This window comes from Vombatus ursinus, unplaced genomic scaffold (assembly GCF_900497805.2).
Source record: "Vombatus ursinus unplaced genomic scaffold, bare-nosed wombat genome assembly UNPS02014798.1, whole genome shotgun sequence".
Taxonomy (NCBI): Eukaryota; Metazoa; Chordata; class Mammalia; order Diprotodontia; family Vombatidae; genus Vombatus; species Vombatus ursinus.
Window position 1 is genome coordinate 36,268,907 of NW_020954576.1, and position 17,542 is coordinate 36,286,448.

At 37.1% G+C, this 17,542-nt stretch overlaps 1 protein-coding gene across 1 annotated transcript in view; it reads left to right on the forward strand.

Moving 5' to 3' along the window:
* USH2A (usherin) overlaps positions 1 to 17,542 on the forward strand; it is a 944,914-nt gene that overhangs the window by 563,633 nt on the left and 363,739 nt on the right. Inside the window, exon 37 of the mRNA XM_027871555.1 lies at positions 5,069 to 5,248. Within this exon, the coding sequence (XP_027727356.1) occupies positions 5,069 to 5,248 (180 nt within the window). The remainder of the gene's footprint in view (positions 1 to 5,068; positions 5,249 to 17,542) is intronic.

Here is a 17,542-nt window from a genome sequence, read left to right on the forward strand (position 1 = left end):
CTCTCTCTCTCTCTCTCTCTCTCTCTCTCTCTCTCTCTCTCTCTCTCACACACACACACACACACACACACACACACACACACACACACACACGGAATAAAATGGTTATATAATTACATACTTCTCATAATTATTGAGTAATTATATACTTCTTATAATTACTGAGTAATCATTGTTCTATAACTAGAACTTAATGTTACAACTAATTGTATAATTATCACGTATTAATGTTGTTATCTAGGGAACTTAGAACAAAGTGCTACCTTATATGTTTCCCCTGCATTGCAATTTAAAAAGATAGCAACAGTATTTGTGTGGTTAGAATTTGTTTGTAGGAAGAAGAACATCACACAAAAGAACATACTGATATTGTATGGATGTTTAATGAGCCATTGGTCTTACATTACCACTTACCTTAGTCATCATCACTCAACTAAACACTTTCTGCCTAGTGACCTAGCAATCGTGGGACTTTGCCAAGACATCTTTTGGAGGACATAATGCACTGATGAAGCCTTTGTTTTTTCATTGTTAGCATAACAAATAAAAACATATTATCTTGCCCTGTTCCCAATGGGCACACCTTCTATTATTTGTTTGCCACTACAATGCTATGATCTTTTTTTTTGTCACCACCAAAATATTTTCTCCCTTAGAAATAACTTCTCAATGTAAAATGATGGGATCTATGTATAATATACATTAAATAGGATTGAATAATAAGTGATTTAAAAACACTAAGTAAGTAAGTAGGCTGTTGAGGTGCCTGACTCACAGTAGATGCTTAATAAATGCTTTTTAATTGATGAAATGATTGAAATCAGACCATATATGTATAGTTAAAAAACCTGGAAATATTTAGCCTAAGGAAGAGAAGACTTCGGAAAGCCATGATAGCTGAGTTCAAGTATTTAAAGCACCATTAGTGGAAGAAGAATTATATTTGTTCTCCTTGATCACCCAGGTCACAAGCAGGAATAAAGGAAAGTGGAATTTGATGATATACATACTTAGAAGAACTTTTTCAACAGAGCTGTTCAAAAAATATGCTGGGATTGCTCAGATGATAGGAGTTTGGGCCCTAGAATGGAATCTAGATGATCACTGCTTAGGAATGTTACAGAGAGATTATTGTTATTGGTCTCAGAAGTCCCTTATATCTCTGATATTCTTTATTATTTTCTATTAGTTATCTCATAGAATTTGTGAGGAATGTATTTTGTAAAACTCAAAACTCTTTATAAAGATGTTATTATTAGTATTACCATGACAACTTTTTTCTAGCATATTTCCCCCATTCTAAATACTTAGAATCATACAATATTCAAAAGAGAAGGCAGTTTAGAAATTAATCCCCTTTACAATATTCCTGAGCATTAACATAATTAAAGGGCTTTGCCAAAATTAAAGTGCTATATAAATGATGATGAAAATGATGGTGGCAATGGGTCAGGAAGTATCTGTCTCTCTCTACCTTTGTCTCTCTCTGTCTCCCCCTCCCTCTTCCTTCCTTTCTCTCTCTCTCTCTTATCACACTCACTCTACACCACCTCCCCCCCATGTTCCTTTTCTTGCCCTCTTCCCTCTCTCTCTCTTTTCATCTTATAAGGTACTCCATTCAACTCTGAAATGGCAACTTTCTACAGTGGCCATTCAACAGAAAGTAAGTTCACCAAGGATAGGGACTGTTTTGAGTTATCTTTGTTGTCCCTTTCACAGTGCTTGGTGCACAGTAAGCACCAATTAAATGTGCTTGTTGAATCAATCAATGAACTAGTACTAATAGACTTACCTGTTCCTCATGAATGTGTCTCATAATCATACTGTCTTTGTTTCTTTTTCTTTTTATCCTTTTCTGAAGATAAATGGACTGGATTTGGAAGTGCCACATTTCAGTAATGGTCAAACCTCCAAACTAGCATTCCTATGGAACCAAAACTCCTAACTTTCTATTAAGTACTTTGAGCAATATATTATGATGTACAAATAGAGACTTGAACAGTCCCTTAAATACCTACTTTGAAATTTTAGTAATGAATTTCTCAGTGAACCTATCCCAACATAGCTATGAAAGTTATTATTTTTAAATTTTTACTTTCTTTCTCTCCCTCCCCCCCTCCCTCCATCTACTTTATCAAGTCCGTATTTTTCACAAACACACACAAACTGACAAAATATAAGGGCACAGAACATGAACTGAGCAGTGCTTGGTGATGGGGTAAAATATGAGAAAGCACCATGCTTAATGGACCACTTTGTAGCCATAAAATAACTTATTTGGAAGCAATCATTATTGTGTATTTCTGAAGTTGTGATAAAATATTAATTTCAGCAAATGCTATTATACAAAATACTGTGATTCATAACTATTTGTTGATATAAGATTTATATTTGCTTTGAGCATATGTATATGGAGAAGGTTTTTTTTCCACATTAAATACATTACAACTGTAATTCATTTTAAATATTGGGATATCGTATTTAGGCTAGTATAACAATTTCTCTTTTTAGGAAGGATGGGGAACAGAAAAATCACATGTATTCATTGTTCATTGACTAACTTTCCTTATAAAGTATATGGGAGTGACAGGTGAAAGTGGGGGAAAGAGATCTGCATATACAAAGTACTTTGGGCAATGGTATGCTATTGGAAGTGACCATTTGAGTTCTTAATGGTTATCTTATAATAAAGATACCCAAACTGAAAGAGTTTAGGAGAACTGTATCACTGAAATGATAATTTATAGGGAAGTCAATTCATTTTACATTTTTTTTGCTTCACATAAATCTTTTCACAAAAGGATGTGATTTCTAAAGTAAACTATTTGATAGAAAAATATATCATTAACCATTGTAGACAAGATTACATTTTATAATGCAGATATATTATAAAGATCATCATCCTCTCTTTTTAGAGGATGAACCATATTAACCTTAACCTTACTGGGACTTGCTTAGTCTTAGCTTTAATCTCTTTGTGAGGGGGATGGAGTACAGAGAAGGAAGAGAATATGAAGGCAAACATTCTTTAACCTCATAGAGCCATATGTACATGAGCTAAACATCTCCTATGGCGAATATATGTCTGTAAGCCTTCTGAAGCCATAGACAGTTAGCAAGAATTTAAAAAAGGGTAAACTTTCTTTGTAATCCCCTTTACCTTGTGCAGATTTATCTGTTCAATCCCAACTGAAAGAAAGAATTATAGTCTCTGGAATGTTCATTCATTTTTTTAGTTCTATCTGACTCTTCATGACTCCATTTGGGATTTTCTTGGCAAAGATACCAGAGTGGTTTACCATTTCCTTCTTCAGCTCATTTTACAGATGAGGAAAATGAGGCAAAAAGGGTAAAGTGATTTACCCAGGGTCATATAGCTAGTAAGTGTCTGAGGCCAGATTTGAACCCAGAAAGATGATTCTTCCTGACTCCAGGCCAGGCACTCTATACACTGTGTCACCTAGCTGCCCCAGGCTTTGGAATAGAGAAAGTAAATACTGAGCTTGTTTAGGATGGTCCACAATACCTTTCTACAAAAAGGAACATATAGTAATAGGTATAATATTTCAAAATATTTCCTGCTATACATTAATTTCAGAGTCTGAGGACATGAATTCAAATCCTGCCTCTGTTATTTACAAGATATTTGATCACTTAACCTGTCTGGCCCTTAGTATCTTCATCTGCAAAATAAGGGGGTTGAAGTAGATGGTTCTGACATCCTTTCCAGCTCTAAATTTATGACCCTCATGTCCAGAAATATTCTACTAGAAACAGAAAAGATATTTGTCTTGTCCTTCCCAGTAATATCAACCTCAAATCTACCAGGGCAAATAGCCAATGGATATACAAAAATGGAAAATTGAAGTAGAATTGTGAAAGACAAAACCTACAACATTAAAAAAATCCTATCAATCAACTTATACCCGTGTTCAGTGTTTTATGTATTTAAATTATGATGTTTATAAAATGGGTATCATAAAACCTTAACTTATTAGAGGTTGCAGCTACACTTATAGTAATGTCAGAAGGAGGCATGATTTTGTAATCTCTTCATCAATGAAGCTTAGAACCCCTCTGTTCTTTAGTTGTGGTCTTTCTGGATTTCTATGGCCAAACAAATCATCCATAATAATCAATATTATTATAATGAACTCTGCTGGACTGGTGCACAAACAGAAGGTTCCAACCCTATTGTCAGGCCCATACTTGAAGCATTTCTAGTTTTTCAGCTATTATCAGGGCTTTTGCTCCCTTAACATTTTTTTAAAATTAGGATCATCCCTACTATGCAATGAGGAATTAGAGTAGGACTTTATTATATGTATTACTGTATTTGTAAGCCACCCTAATCAAGTGCTTGACATTTTTGAGCCTCAGCTCCATCATCTATAAAATGAGAGAAATGATAGTGCTTACCTCCTTACTGTAAGGAGAAATGGCTTTGTCAACTTTAAAACTACACAAAAGTGAGCTATCATTATCATTCTTCTTTTATGAATGAAATCATAAAATATTTAATAATCTAAATATATTAGCTATAGGTGGCAAAACCAGTTCATACTAGTTTAATCCCACATGCCCAGAAGACACTCCCTCCTCAACTCCCCAGTTACACTCCTTAGCTTCCTTCAGAGCTCATCTCAAGTACCACCTCCTGTGGGAAACCTTTCCTCATCCCCCTAGCAGTTAATGATCTTGTGTTCTGCTTACTTCTTGTATCCCCAAGGAGAATGTAACTTCCTTGAGGGAAGGGATTAGTTTTAAATCTACTTTTTGTATCCCTACTGTCTTGCAGAAATTAGTTGCTTAATTAATGCCTACTGAGTTTAAACTACTTGGTTCCTTCAGAGCTAATTATAAAGCAGTAAAAAATCTGAACTGGACCATGGTGGTGTGGTCAAGGTGCATAGACATGACTTACATTTTATATGTATACTATCCACCAACAATAACAGGTATTTACATAGTACTTTAAAGCCTACAGGTGCTTTACGTGTAATGTCTCAGCTAATCCTTACAAAGTAAAAATCTGCTAATAAATAGCTTTTCATATTTCTTTTAACAGTCAAATCCAACTCCACTCTTCTGAATGACACGCAAATCTTGCACTGCACTGAAGAGGCTAACCTGTGGGTGTCCATTAGTGGATTGGTTCCATTTTCTAACTACACTGTGCAAGTGAATGCATCCAATAGCCAAGGCAGTGTGATAAGTGATCCTATAACAATCATGATGCCTCCAGGGGGTAAGCATGTGAAATAAAATGTTGTTTCTCTAATTTTACAAATTCACTGGAGCCAATTATCTTTTAATCACCTTGTTTATTATTAAGTTTAATTATTTTAGATTTAGAGACTTAATTTATTTGTGTTTCTGGTTGCAGTTTTTGCTTACAAAATTGTTTCATTTTAAAAGTTAGTATTGCCTACCAATTGTGTGTGTGTGTGTGTGTGTGAGAGAGAGAGAGAGAGAGACAGAGAGACAGAAAGAGAGAGACAGAGACAGAGAAAGAGATTGACTGATTTAACACTTTGGGAGACTGCTGTGCAGTCAAATAAACATTGACAAGTAGCTACAGAGAGGCAGGCAGCTCCTAAACTGAGGGTTAGCTTTTACTTTTTGAATTGTCCAAGGTGTTGCTTCTACTTGTTGAGAAAATCAATGCAAAGTTTCCTGAGCTAGGAGGCAGAGAATCACTCCTTCCCAAGTAGGGTATGTCTGACTCCCTCAGAAGGTACAGTATATTAGGTTTTTCTCTTTTTTATTTTAATGGAGAGGGAGGGAGTAGAAGAGGTATTCCAAACTGGCATCCTGGGCTCTCTCCTATCATTTTCTTTTTTTATTTAATGGTGCCAATTTTAAATAGATTTTTATTCTCCAGGGCAAGAATTGCATTTCCACTTGTTTACAGTACTGATAAAGTGCAATATTGTGCACTTCTCTCCCTCTGCACACATTCACTGAATGCCCAGATCTGCATAGTAGTTTGCATGTTGCTTTTAAATTGCTATTGCCTTGGCTACAAATTTGAGTCCTTCAATTTTTGTAAAGCTGTGTGGAATGTTCTTTTTCCTGGTGTGTTGTCAACCTCTTCAATGGGGGGTCTAGAAGAAGCCCCTCCAGTTGGGGATGCTCTACTGCCTGGGAACCTACCAGGCATGACCCCTTTACACTGGTATAGTTTGGTGATGCTGGGGTTGGAGAACTTCTCCAATTCTTTCTGCTGATGCTCAAATTCTTCCTTCTCAGTAGTCTGGTTCCTATCCAGCCAGTTGATTATTTCATTATGTTTGTCAAGGATCTTCTTTTTGTCTTCATCACCAATTTTGGCTTTGTTTTTTTTATCCTCTAGCCTTCATGTTGAAAGCATAAGATTCAAGAGAATTCTTGGAAGACATTTTGTCTCTCTGCTTCTTATCCTCAGCCTTATATTTCTCAGCCTCCTGGGTCACAAGCTCAATGTCTTCTTTGCTCAAATGACCTTTGTCATTGGTGAGGGTCATCTTGTTCACCTGGCCCATGCTCTTATCCACAGTAGAAACATTGAGGATGCCATTTGAGTCAATGTCAAATGTTACTTCAATCTGAGGAACACCCCTATGTGTTGGGGGATTCGTGGTTAACTCAAACTTGCCAAGCAGGTTGCTATCCTTTGTCATTGCCCTTTCACCTTCGTAAACCTGAATAAGCATACCAGGCTAGTTGTCTGAATAGGTAGTAAAAGATCTGTGTCTGCTTAGCAGGGATGGTGGTATTATGGTTGATCAGAAATGTCATAAACCCACAAAGTTTCAATTACAAGGGAAAGAGAAATGACATCCTACAACAGCAAGTCCTGAACATTCTCAGATTTATCTCCAGATGAAATGGCAGCCAGGATAGCTGCAACATAGGCAATAGCCTCATCAGGATTGATACTCTTGTTGAACTCTTTGCCACTGAAGAAGTCTTGCTGAAGCTTCTGGATTTTGGGGATGTGAGTGGAACTACCCACCAGGACAAAGTCATGAATGTGTGATTTATCTAGCTTGCCATCTCTTAAGGCCTTTTCCACAGGATCCAGTGTGCCACGAAAGAGATCAACATTCAGCTCTTTGAAATGGGCTCAGGTAATGGAAGTATAGAAGTCAAAACTTTCACAGAGGGAGTCAGTCTCAATATTGGCTTGGTCCTGGAAGAGAGGGTGTGCTTTTCATGTTTACAGGTAGTATGCAGATGGCGAACAGCCCTCTTGTTCTCACTGATGTCATTCTTGTGCTTTCACTTGAATTTGGCAATGAAATGGTTGATGTTACATTTATCAAAGTCCTCCCCAACAAAATAGGTGTCCCCAGCTGTGGACTTGACCTCAAAGATACCTTCTTCAGTGGTAAGATTAGAAACATCAAAAGTACCACCTCCTAGGTCAAAGATCAAAACATTTCTCTTGGCACCAACCTTTTTGTCAAAGCCCTAAGCAATAGCAGCAGTTGGTTCATTGATGATTCAGAGTACATTGAGATCAGCAATGGTTGCAGCATCTTTGGTGGCCTGACATTAGGCATCATTGAAATAGGCTGGCACTGTGACCACAGCATTTGTAACAGTCTTCCCAAGGTAAGCTTCAGCAATTTCTTTCATCTTGATCAAGACCATAGAAGGTACTTCTGAATAGAAATCTTTGGTCTCCCCTTTGTACTCCACTTGGACCTTAGGCCTGCCTGTGTCATTTACCACCTTGAAAGGCCAATGCTCCATGTCTGACTGTACAACTGCACCATCAAATCTGTGACCAATCAAATGTTTGGCATCAAAAACTGTCTTGGTGAATTTCATTGCAACTTGATTCTTTGCAGCATCACCAATTAAATGTTCTGTGTCAATGAAGGGCAATGTAGCTTGGGGCGATCCTGTTTCTTTGGTCATTAGCGATGATCTTCACTTTCCCATGCTAGAAAACTCCCACACAGAAATGAGTGGTGCCAAGATAAATGTCAATTGTGGATCCCTTTGACATGGTTGCTGGTGAGCTGGGGATCATAGCTGACCACTGTGAAGGAAGGAGAGCTGCTGCTGTGCTGAGCAGACCTTTTCCTACAATTTTCTACAAAAATGATGTGGTTTTTATTTTTTTTACATAGATAGCCACTTGGCATCTAATTCCACTGCTTATGCTCATAATTTAAAATCTTGCACATAGGAGTGGCTCGGGATAGTACATTAAATAACTAGGTTACACTAAATGGTCTACTGTGGAATTATACCGTCTCTTGGCAAAAGACAATGTGGTAGAGTGGAAAGAGCTTTGATTATGGGATCATAGGACCTAAATTCAAATCCCATTTTATTAACACCCACATAATCTGTTACAGTCAATCAATATTTCAGACTCTGCTTTCTCATGTATAAACTGAGAGTGTTCAACTAGATGACCTCAAAGAGATCCAAGATTACTCTTGGATAGCAGTCCTCTAAATTTTTACACCTGTAGCCTTATTTTCACTTTGAAATGACAAAGGAACTACTTTGTGAAAACAATTCTAATTTTGTCACTCTATGTGCAAGATCTCTTTCCTCAATTTTGGGACTGCTTGGGTTTGAATGAGTTTCTTGGAAAATGGAGATGGAAATTTTATTATTGATCAACTTTATTTCTGTAGAGATGTATCTTATAGATTTTTAAAACTTTATTGGTAGATCTATAGTATTAATGAAGTCAATCAAAGTTATATATTTGATTATGGGACTAGCTTGTTATAGCTCTTCCAAGAAAGTCTCCAAGTCCACTTGTCTGCAAGTCCATTGAACCACTTCTCACAAAGGAAATGGGGTGGTGTAGGTTTATTGATTTAATTTTAATTTTAAACCTAAATACAGAATAAGAAATGAAAAAAGAAATAAACATATACCAAAACTAAAATAATACAAAATAAGAAAAGAAAAAATCAAGATTATACTTATCTTTGCTAGGTATGATATTTTTTTGGCCAGAATCCAGTTCTTTTGCTCTTTGATACACATTATTCCAAGACCTGAGGTCTTTTATGTCTCTGCTGCTAAGTCTTGTGTGATTCTAATTGTGGGCCCACTGTATTTATTTATTTATTTATTTTTATCCTTTAGCTGGGGATTTTGGAATTTGACTATGATATTCCTGTGGGTTTTCCTTGTGAGATTTCTTTCAGGTGGTGATGGGTGGATTTTTACTATTTCTACTTTCCCTTCTTGTTCTAATGTTTCAGGAAAATTTTCTTTAATTATATTTTGTATTATTATATCAAGATGCTTTTTTTATCATAGCTTTCAGGTAGTCTGATTATTTTTATGTTTTCTATTCTTTATCTGTTCTCCAGATCAGTCATTTTTTCTTATGAGATATTTCACATTTTCTTCTATTTTTTCTTTTTTTTTATATTTTATTATTTCTTGATCTCTTATAACTTATAAGCTGGTTTCTCCTTGCCCAATTTTGATTTTCAAAGGGTTGTTTTCTTCCTTAAGATTCTGGATCTCCTTTTCTAATTGGTTGACTTTTTTTTCCATAATCTTGTTTTTTCTTAAATTTTTCTTTTTTTTTTTTTTTTTTTTAGTTTTTCCTCAATCTCACTTATTTGATTTTTAAAGTCTTTTTAAAGTTTTTCTGTGAATTCTTTTTGGGTAGGTGACCTTTTGATGTTACTCTTTGGAATAGAAGAGGGTTTCTTTGCTTCAGTATCCTCCTCTGAAGATGAATCCTGATCTTCTCTATTCCCATAGTAATTCTCTATGGTTGGATTCTTTCTCCTTTGCCTGTTCATTTTTTTTTATTTGTAGCAACTTAGCTTTTGTAATTACCACTAGTCCTGGGGTATAGGGGGTGGTGCTTCTGACCTTAGATCCTTCTTAAGTTCTCCCTTCTGACCTGAAACAAAAACCAAGATCTCCAGCCTCCTGTAATTGCCCACAACCAGTGGCGTCCCCACACCACTCCTTCTATACTTACCAGGCACGTGCTGGTTCCTTCTTGCCCTTGGCCATGTCTCCACAGCACAGCTAAGTCTGGTATTCCTTGTCAGCGAGGTTTCCTCAATCTTTTTCCTTGGCTCTGACACCCAACTCCCTTTGCTCTTCCCAGGGTAGAAGTTCCTGTGGCTGGGGCTGAGGCAGCTTCCCAACCCAGCTACCTCCAGGACTTACCTCTTGTTGTTTAAGTGGACCTAGCCTGGAGGTGTTTACTCTCCTCCTGGGATTTTTCTTCAGATCTTCTCCAGTTGTCCCAGGAGGACCACTGTTCTACTTTTACTCATTTATTTTTACTGCTCTATGTTCACCCTGGGGAGCAATTTTATCTCATTTGTAGGGGAAATTTGGAGAGCTTAGAATGTTCTCACCTACTCTACCATCTTCCCCAAATCCCAGAAATTCCCAGAAATGGTATAGATTTAAGAGAGCAAATGCTACAAAAATAGCTTTTAGTGTATGTCTCACTGACTATGTATCTTTATATAATGAAGCATGACAGAAACAACATATTATTATTATTTTCCTTGGGAATAAGACATTTATGAATCCATGATTTCAAAAGTATGGTTACTCAGTCCACTGATGAAAATTACTACCTTCCTCTGCCTTTTTAATTTTGTTCTTATTTCCCTATAATCATCCATAAAAGATCCACCTAAAATCTATACTTTTCTTTTAAAAAAAGAAAATATAGGCATATCAAGATACCTTTTAGGGTATACTTATCATCTTTTATAATTACCATATGATTTTTCACCAGTCTTTTCCAATAATGTATTCTCTATGATGCCTTTTAACAATTTTTTTTTGGTGTCCCATCATTATAAATTCCATGTGGAAAAGATGAAATTGACTTCTCTTCCAAAAAATTTACTATATTGGGTTCTCATATGACCTACTTGTCTTAAATCCTAGTCGAAATTACTAGACTATAAATTCCATGATGGCAGGGAATATGTCTAATTTAAACTTTATGTCCTCCATCCATACATGTTGTAGGATGTTAACAAACATTTTTTGAATGAATCAGTGACTGAATATTAGTTCAAGAATAGAAACTTCCACAGGTCATGTACACTTTGTCCCCAGAATGACTGGTAAGATGGATTAATGATTCTTTCTTATATGTTCAGGATTGCCTGTTCATTTATTATGTCTTCATTTATTCTCTGAATAAACTGGATGTCAGAAGGCATCTCCCATGCTATGCTTCAGCAATGCAGCCTGGAGTCTGATTTTTTCTAGACTCTAAGGAGAAAAATCACTGTCTGTAACTAGACAGCTAATCACTAAGCACTTATTAAGTGCTTAATATATACTAAGCATTTTCAACTTAAGGTATAAAGAAAAGCAAAAACACAGTACCTGCCCTCAAGGAATTTTAATTTTAATTTTAATGCGGGAGACAAAATGCAGTCATCTACATACATGGCAGCTAGGTGGCAAAGTGGATAGAGTATTTGGCCTGGAGTCAGGAAGACTCATTTTCCTGAGTTCAAATCTGACCTCAAACCCCTACTAGCTCTGTGACCCTGGGTAAGTTACTTAACTTTGTTTGCTTTAGTTTCCTCATCTGTAAAATGAGCTGGAGAAGGAAATGGCAAAACTACTCTAGTACCTTGGCCAGAAAAACCCCAAATGGGGTCACAACAAATAAGACACGACTGAACACACAAGTGTACATTGCAAATAGAGTTACTCTCAGAAGGAATGTGTCAGAGGGAAGACTAGGAAAAACCTGTTAACCTCTAAAAACTGAGTCTTGAAAGAAGCCACGAAAGCAAAGAGGTAGTTGTGAGGAGGAGAAACATCCTAAGGATGAACAGACAAGTAATACATAGAGTCAAGCCTTGGAGTGGCATATGGAGTGGCATATGACCACTGGAAGGTCAGTGTAGCTAGCCTCTTGAGTGTGAGGAGGGGAGGAAAGTGTAAGACAACTGGAAAGCTAGGAATGGACCAGTCTGGGAAGGGCTTTAAATGCCACACAGAGAATTTTATATTTGAGATAATAGGGAGCCACTGGAATTTATTTAGCAGGGGAATGACAGCTTACCCAGTGACAGAACAAACCTTGTCCAAACCTAAAGGTTCCAGAGCACATTTTTTTATGAGAAAGATAGCTCTCCTTAGAATTGGCCACCATAAGGTTCAATCTGAACTGCTCTGTTGATACAATAGAGATTCATTATCCGTTGAATAATAAATAATAATTACGTCTACCTTGGTAAGAATTAATTAACTGCAGTGTATAAATAGATCCCGGATGATAGAAACTCTTTACCTTTTTTTTAAGGATCCTTATAAATTGTGTGTGTGTGTGTGTGTGTTAGATGACTTTAACTGTGTTGCATTTTATTAAGATTAGAATAAGTAAATAAGAAACATGGTTGAGTTATCTATTTATAGTTATGGGGCTTTGAAATTTGAGCCAAAAACTATTAGCTATTATCATATTAGATTTTGCTGTCCCCAAAACACTTGAGTGAAATGTTTAGGTATGTCACATAATGATATTATGACACAGGAAGTATCATCTAAACTTGATTCACATTTGGGAAACCAACACGATTGGATTTTTTAAAATGGAAATTGCAAGTTATATCTCAATTCTCTGTAAAGAGGATATGCAAAATGTTAATTATGCTATTTATTCATTTTATGTCATCCAAGTAATAAAAAAACAAACTGGACTAGATACATTTATATTTTAAGCATCTCACATAAAGAGGAACTGAGCCAGTCCATTGTTCATATGGTTTTCTAAGAATAACTGTTCCATAGAGTTGTAGAAAATCATTATGTGATATATCCATTAAGGAAAGCTCACTACACAGCACATTACTATCACCAATTCAGCACCACACCATGTATAACTTGTCTGTGCTGTAGAAATGTGAGTATTATGCAAATGTTAAGGAACTAAAGTATTGTTTTACAGTGGTAAACCAAATCTGAGCTAAACTGCTTGCTGAAGCCTGTCTTCATCTGCAGTATATAGACCTTCATCATTCTCATTATTATACTGCTTTGCAAGCCCACACTATCTGAGCTTGAGGCAATCATTCATTTGGACTTTGAAATCAAGAATTGAGAAGCCACCATTTTACCAAAGGAAGAGGTGCAGCATCTTCAAAGACAGTCAGTGATTTGCACAAGTTTATTACAGCCATTAGGACATACTTTCTCTCATCATTAGATTGTTGTTGATTACAATTAGGAAACTTATAGCTTTGAAATTATCTTTTTTATGACCTTGCGGTAGTTTAAAGGTGATACCTCATTGATTAAATAGGTTTTAGTTCATGCTTCCTTTTACTTAATGATCTGAAAACATATTATCCTGATTTACACATAAAATCATGCTGAAAAGCATGTGGCATTCACTAGAATATGTATGTTTAAGTAGAATTAAATTAGTACTGAGAGTTATTAAAGAAATCTTCCATGCCTTTGTCCAGTGAACTGTGATCCATTCTGAAATGAATAACAAACGAACTAGTGTGTAGAAGAGAAGCAACATAGGAGCAGAGAAGGCTCTATGTGCTATTTACTTTTCCATTATCTTTGGATGGTTATTTTCATTGTTAATTCCATGATTCTAGAAATGTCAGGCCCCTTCCCAAAATGCTGATTCTCCAGTAAAATAATTTTCTTTCAATCTTGGAATTGTTGTAAATTTGTATTGACATTGCTGTAAGCTGTGTATTTGCCTCCTAGCCTAATTTGAGAACATAGGAGGAGATTTGGTCAGAAACTTAAATGAAGAAATATGTAACAAAAACAAACAAACAAACCAAAAAAAAAAAAAACCGAACCCTAGAGAATTACAAACAAAACAAAAAACCCATCACTGCCAATAAATGTTTTATAATCAAATTTGGTAGAATCTGAATGGTAAGGTTTATCTCAGGTGTATCAGTTCTAAATTATAGCCATGTAATTACTGTGTTTCAGGACAGGAGATGAGGAGGGAGGGTTGACCTGAGTAATACCTTGCTCAGTCATGCTGAGACATACTCCTCCCACTTTGGGGTTTCTTTGGGTATGTAGAGACAGTTGGAAACATAGCCGGCAGCGGGGAGGGGCTGTGTGGCACTAGGGGAAGCAAGATATGCCATCTCCTTGGGGATTCTCTAGGGTTCCTTCCTTCCTTCCTTCTGGATGATGTCCTAAGCAATCATCTAGTATATGGGTAGGGAACCTAAGGCCTGGAGGCCACATGTGGCCTTCTAGGTCCTTATGTGTGGCCTTTTGACTGAGTTCAAATTTTATAGAACAAATCCTTTCATTAAGGGGATTTGTTCTGTGACATTTAGATTCAGTCAAAGAGCAGCTCTTGAGGACCTAGTGGGCAGCTTCCCCACCCTAATCTATTACAATGCCTTGTTTTTACAGTTGAGGAAATTGAGGACTATAGAAGTTAAGAGACTTGCCTTAAGACCATGTGAGAACCTGAGTAAAAAATATTCTTTATTTCTAAAAACATCTTTGGTGCTAAAGGTGGTCTTTGATATCATATACATCATAACTCTTCCTTCCTTCCTTCCTTCCTTCCTTCCTTCCTTCCTTCTTTTTGTCCTTTCTTCCTTCTTTTCTTCCATCCTCTCTCTTTCCCCTCCTTTCCCTTCTCCTTCCTTCTTTTCCTTATTTGTTATTATTGGTCTGCAACTGACTTTATTGGTATACCAAGCTCTAAGTGAAGAAATTCCCTCTACCAATGCAGAGCAGCAAATGCCCTAGAATCTATGGTCTTGGATAGTTACCTGGGGGGCATTGAGACCTTAAAATAACTATCTAGGGTATATCTAGAATCAAATAGCCAATGTGTGTCAGAAATGGAACTTGAACTTGGATAATTCTCACTCAAGGCAGCTAAGTCCCTGGAGTCTGGAGGACCTCAGTTCAAATTCAGCCTCAGACATTTACTAACTATATGACCTTGGGCAAATCACTTGACCCTGTTTGCCTGAGTTCCTCATCTATAAAATTATGTGGAGAAGGAAATGGCAAACCACTCCAGTATCTTTGCCAAAAAAAATCTCATATGGGGTCACAGAGAGTCAGACACAATCGAAACAACCCAACAACAAACTCCTCACTCTGAGGTTAATCCTATCCACTATGCCATTCAGGTAACCGGGAAGGTGTAAGTCAGTCAGAAAGCTTTTATTAAGCATGTATGTTGTAGCAGGTACTGTGCTAAGGAGTAGGGATATAAAGAACAGCCAAAGAATGTCTCCATTCTTAAGAAGCTCACAGTGTAATGAGAGAGCCAATGTAAAAACAATATATAAACAGGATATAGGTAGGATAAATTGGAGATAATCAATAGAGGGAAAAGACCAGCACTAAGAAGGCATATTCCATGGCACAAAGGGGAAATTCCAGGTCAGCCTGTGCACAGGATAATAGAAGCATCCGATTTATCATTGGAAAGGCCTTAGCAGTCATCTAGTTCAACATCCTCATTTTACAGATAAGGAAACTAAGTCCCAGAAATGTTAGATAACTTGCCCCGGGTTACCCAAGTAGTAAGAAGCAGAAATGGAATTCAAATTGATGTCTTTAATTATAAAATCTAACACTCTATCCATGATACTATGATGGATGTTTTTTGCTTTTGTTCACTTCTTTCCAGTCATGTCCCACTCTCCATGATCCCATTTGGTGTTTTCTTGACAAAGATACTGGAGTAGTTTGACATTTCCTTCTCCAGCTCATTTTTCAGATGAGGAAACTGAGGTAAACAGGGTGAAGTGACTTGCCCAGGGTCATAGAACTAGTATATGTCTGAGGCTAGATTTGTACTCAGGAAGATGAGTTTTCCTAACTAGGCCCAACATTCTATCTACTATGCCAACTAACTGGCTTCTTGCATGTTGCATGCTGCTTTTACTTAAAATGATGTGAAGTAATTTCTAGTGGTAGATAGAACAGCATCTGGGAGGATTAGAAGAGGCCTTGGGAGGTAGCATCTGAGCTGTCCTTTGAATGGAGATTGGGATCCTAGGAGCTCCTTCTGCTATTCAGTTCTAGTTGTCCTTTCTCTTTGCTTATGCCAAAACCTGGACAAAAAGAAAAATGACCCTACCTTCTCTCCAAGCTGTGCTACACCTTGAGGAGCTTTAAACAAGTTCTATCTCTATTATTCATTTGTACACTAAGGTTCCCAAGCCAGACCTGTCTGGGAACTGGGTGAGTACAAATCAATCCAGTCAAGCCAAGTAGAATAATTGACTAAGAATGGCTAGAAAATGGGTGGGCTGCCTCTTGAAGTATTCAAGTAGAGGAGAATGAATGCTTGGAGTCTATCCTTGAATAGTGACAAGAGTGCTGCATTTGTAATTAGGCCTGGGCTTGAATCTGGGCTTTTCTGTTAATTTACAATCTTGGGCCTCACATTATTTATCATTAATTGAAAGGGTTGGCTCAGATGATCTTTAAGGTATTACCTACCTCTGAACCCTGTGATCTTACTTGGATATGTTAGGTTAGAATTGCACTAGATGACTTTTGTTGTACCTTCAATTTCTAGGATTTTATGAGTGAGAGAATGTTGGCTGAAGGAATTGAGGATATTTAGCTTTAACCTAAGAAGAGCTGACTTCAAGATCAGTTAGTCAATCCAGAAGCATTAATGAAGCTCCTTTTATGTTACAGGCCCTGTGCTAAGCACTGGGAATGTAAAAAAAAAAAAGACAAAAGACACAATCCCTTTTCTCAATAGTCTAATTGGGAAGACAATATGCAAACCAATTATGTAAAAATGGCCTTCAGTAGCCATTTCCTGTGGGAGACCTTCCCTAATTCCCTTGTTGGTGCTCTCCCTCCCCTTAAATCTTTTTTTTTTTACTTAATTATAAATACATTCACCTCTAGAATATGATCTCCTTTAGGGAAGGGGTCTTTTCTTATCAGTCAGTCAATTAGCATTTATTAAGCACTTACTTTCCTAAGTTCTGGGGATACAAAGGAAGGCAATAGACAGTCTCTGTTCCAAAGGATCCTCCAATCTAATGGGAAGATAATATACAAACAAGATACAAGCAGGACAAATTGGAGATAGTCAAGAGAAGGAAGGCACTAGCATTATAGGAGATGAGAAAGAAATCCTATGGAACAGTCCTGCACAACATATCGCCGACAGGCCACTTGTAGCCCACATTGTAGAGGGTGTAAAAGAAAGTAACAATATAACGAATGCTTTGTCTATGTCCCACTTAACTAGTCTTCCACTAGCCACTACATGACATGCCTGTCATGTAATTTGGAGGGTGGGTTGCCACTGTGTACTCTCTCCTATTTGTCACATGACCCATGGCAACCAACTGTTATCAGTCTAGTCTGAGAGGAGAGAGAGTTGTACCTTTTCGTTGTGTTTTCAGCAGTTACTGTTGTTGAACCCGGACAAAGTAAGTGTAGCCACTCCCCAACACAGCTGACTCTGCTATGCTCAGCCACCATCCAAGTTACATGAGTGTCTGGCACTCTCTCCAAGGTCAGCCACTCAGTCTTCAGTATTTCTTTGTATGTGAGCAGCTGCTGTGGAGATTTT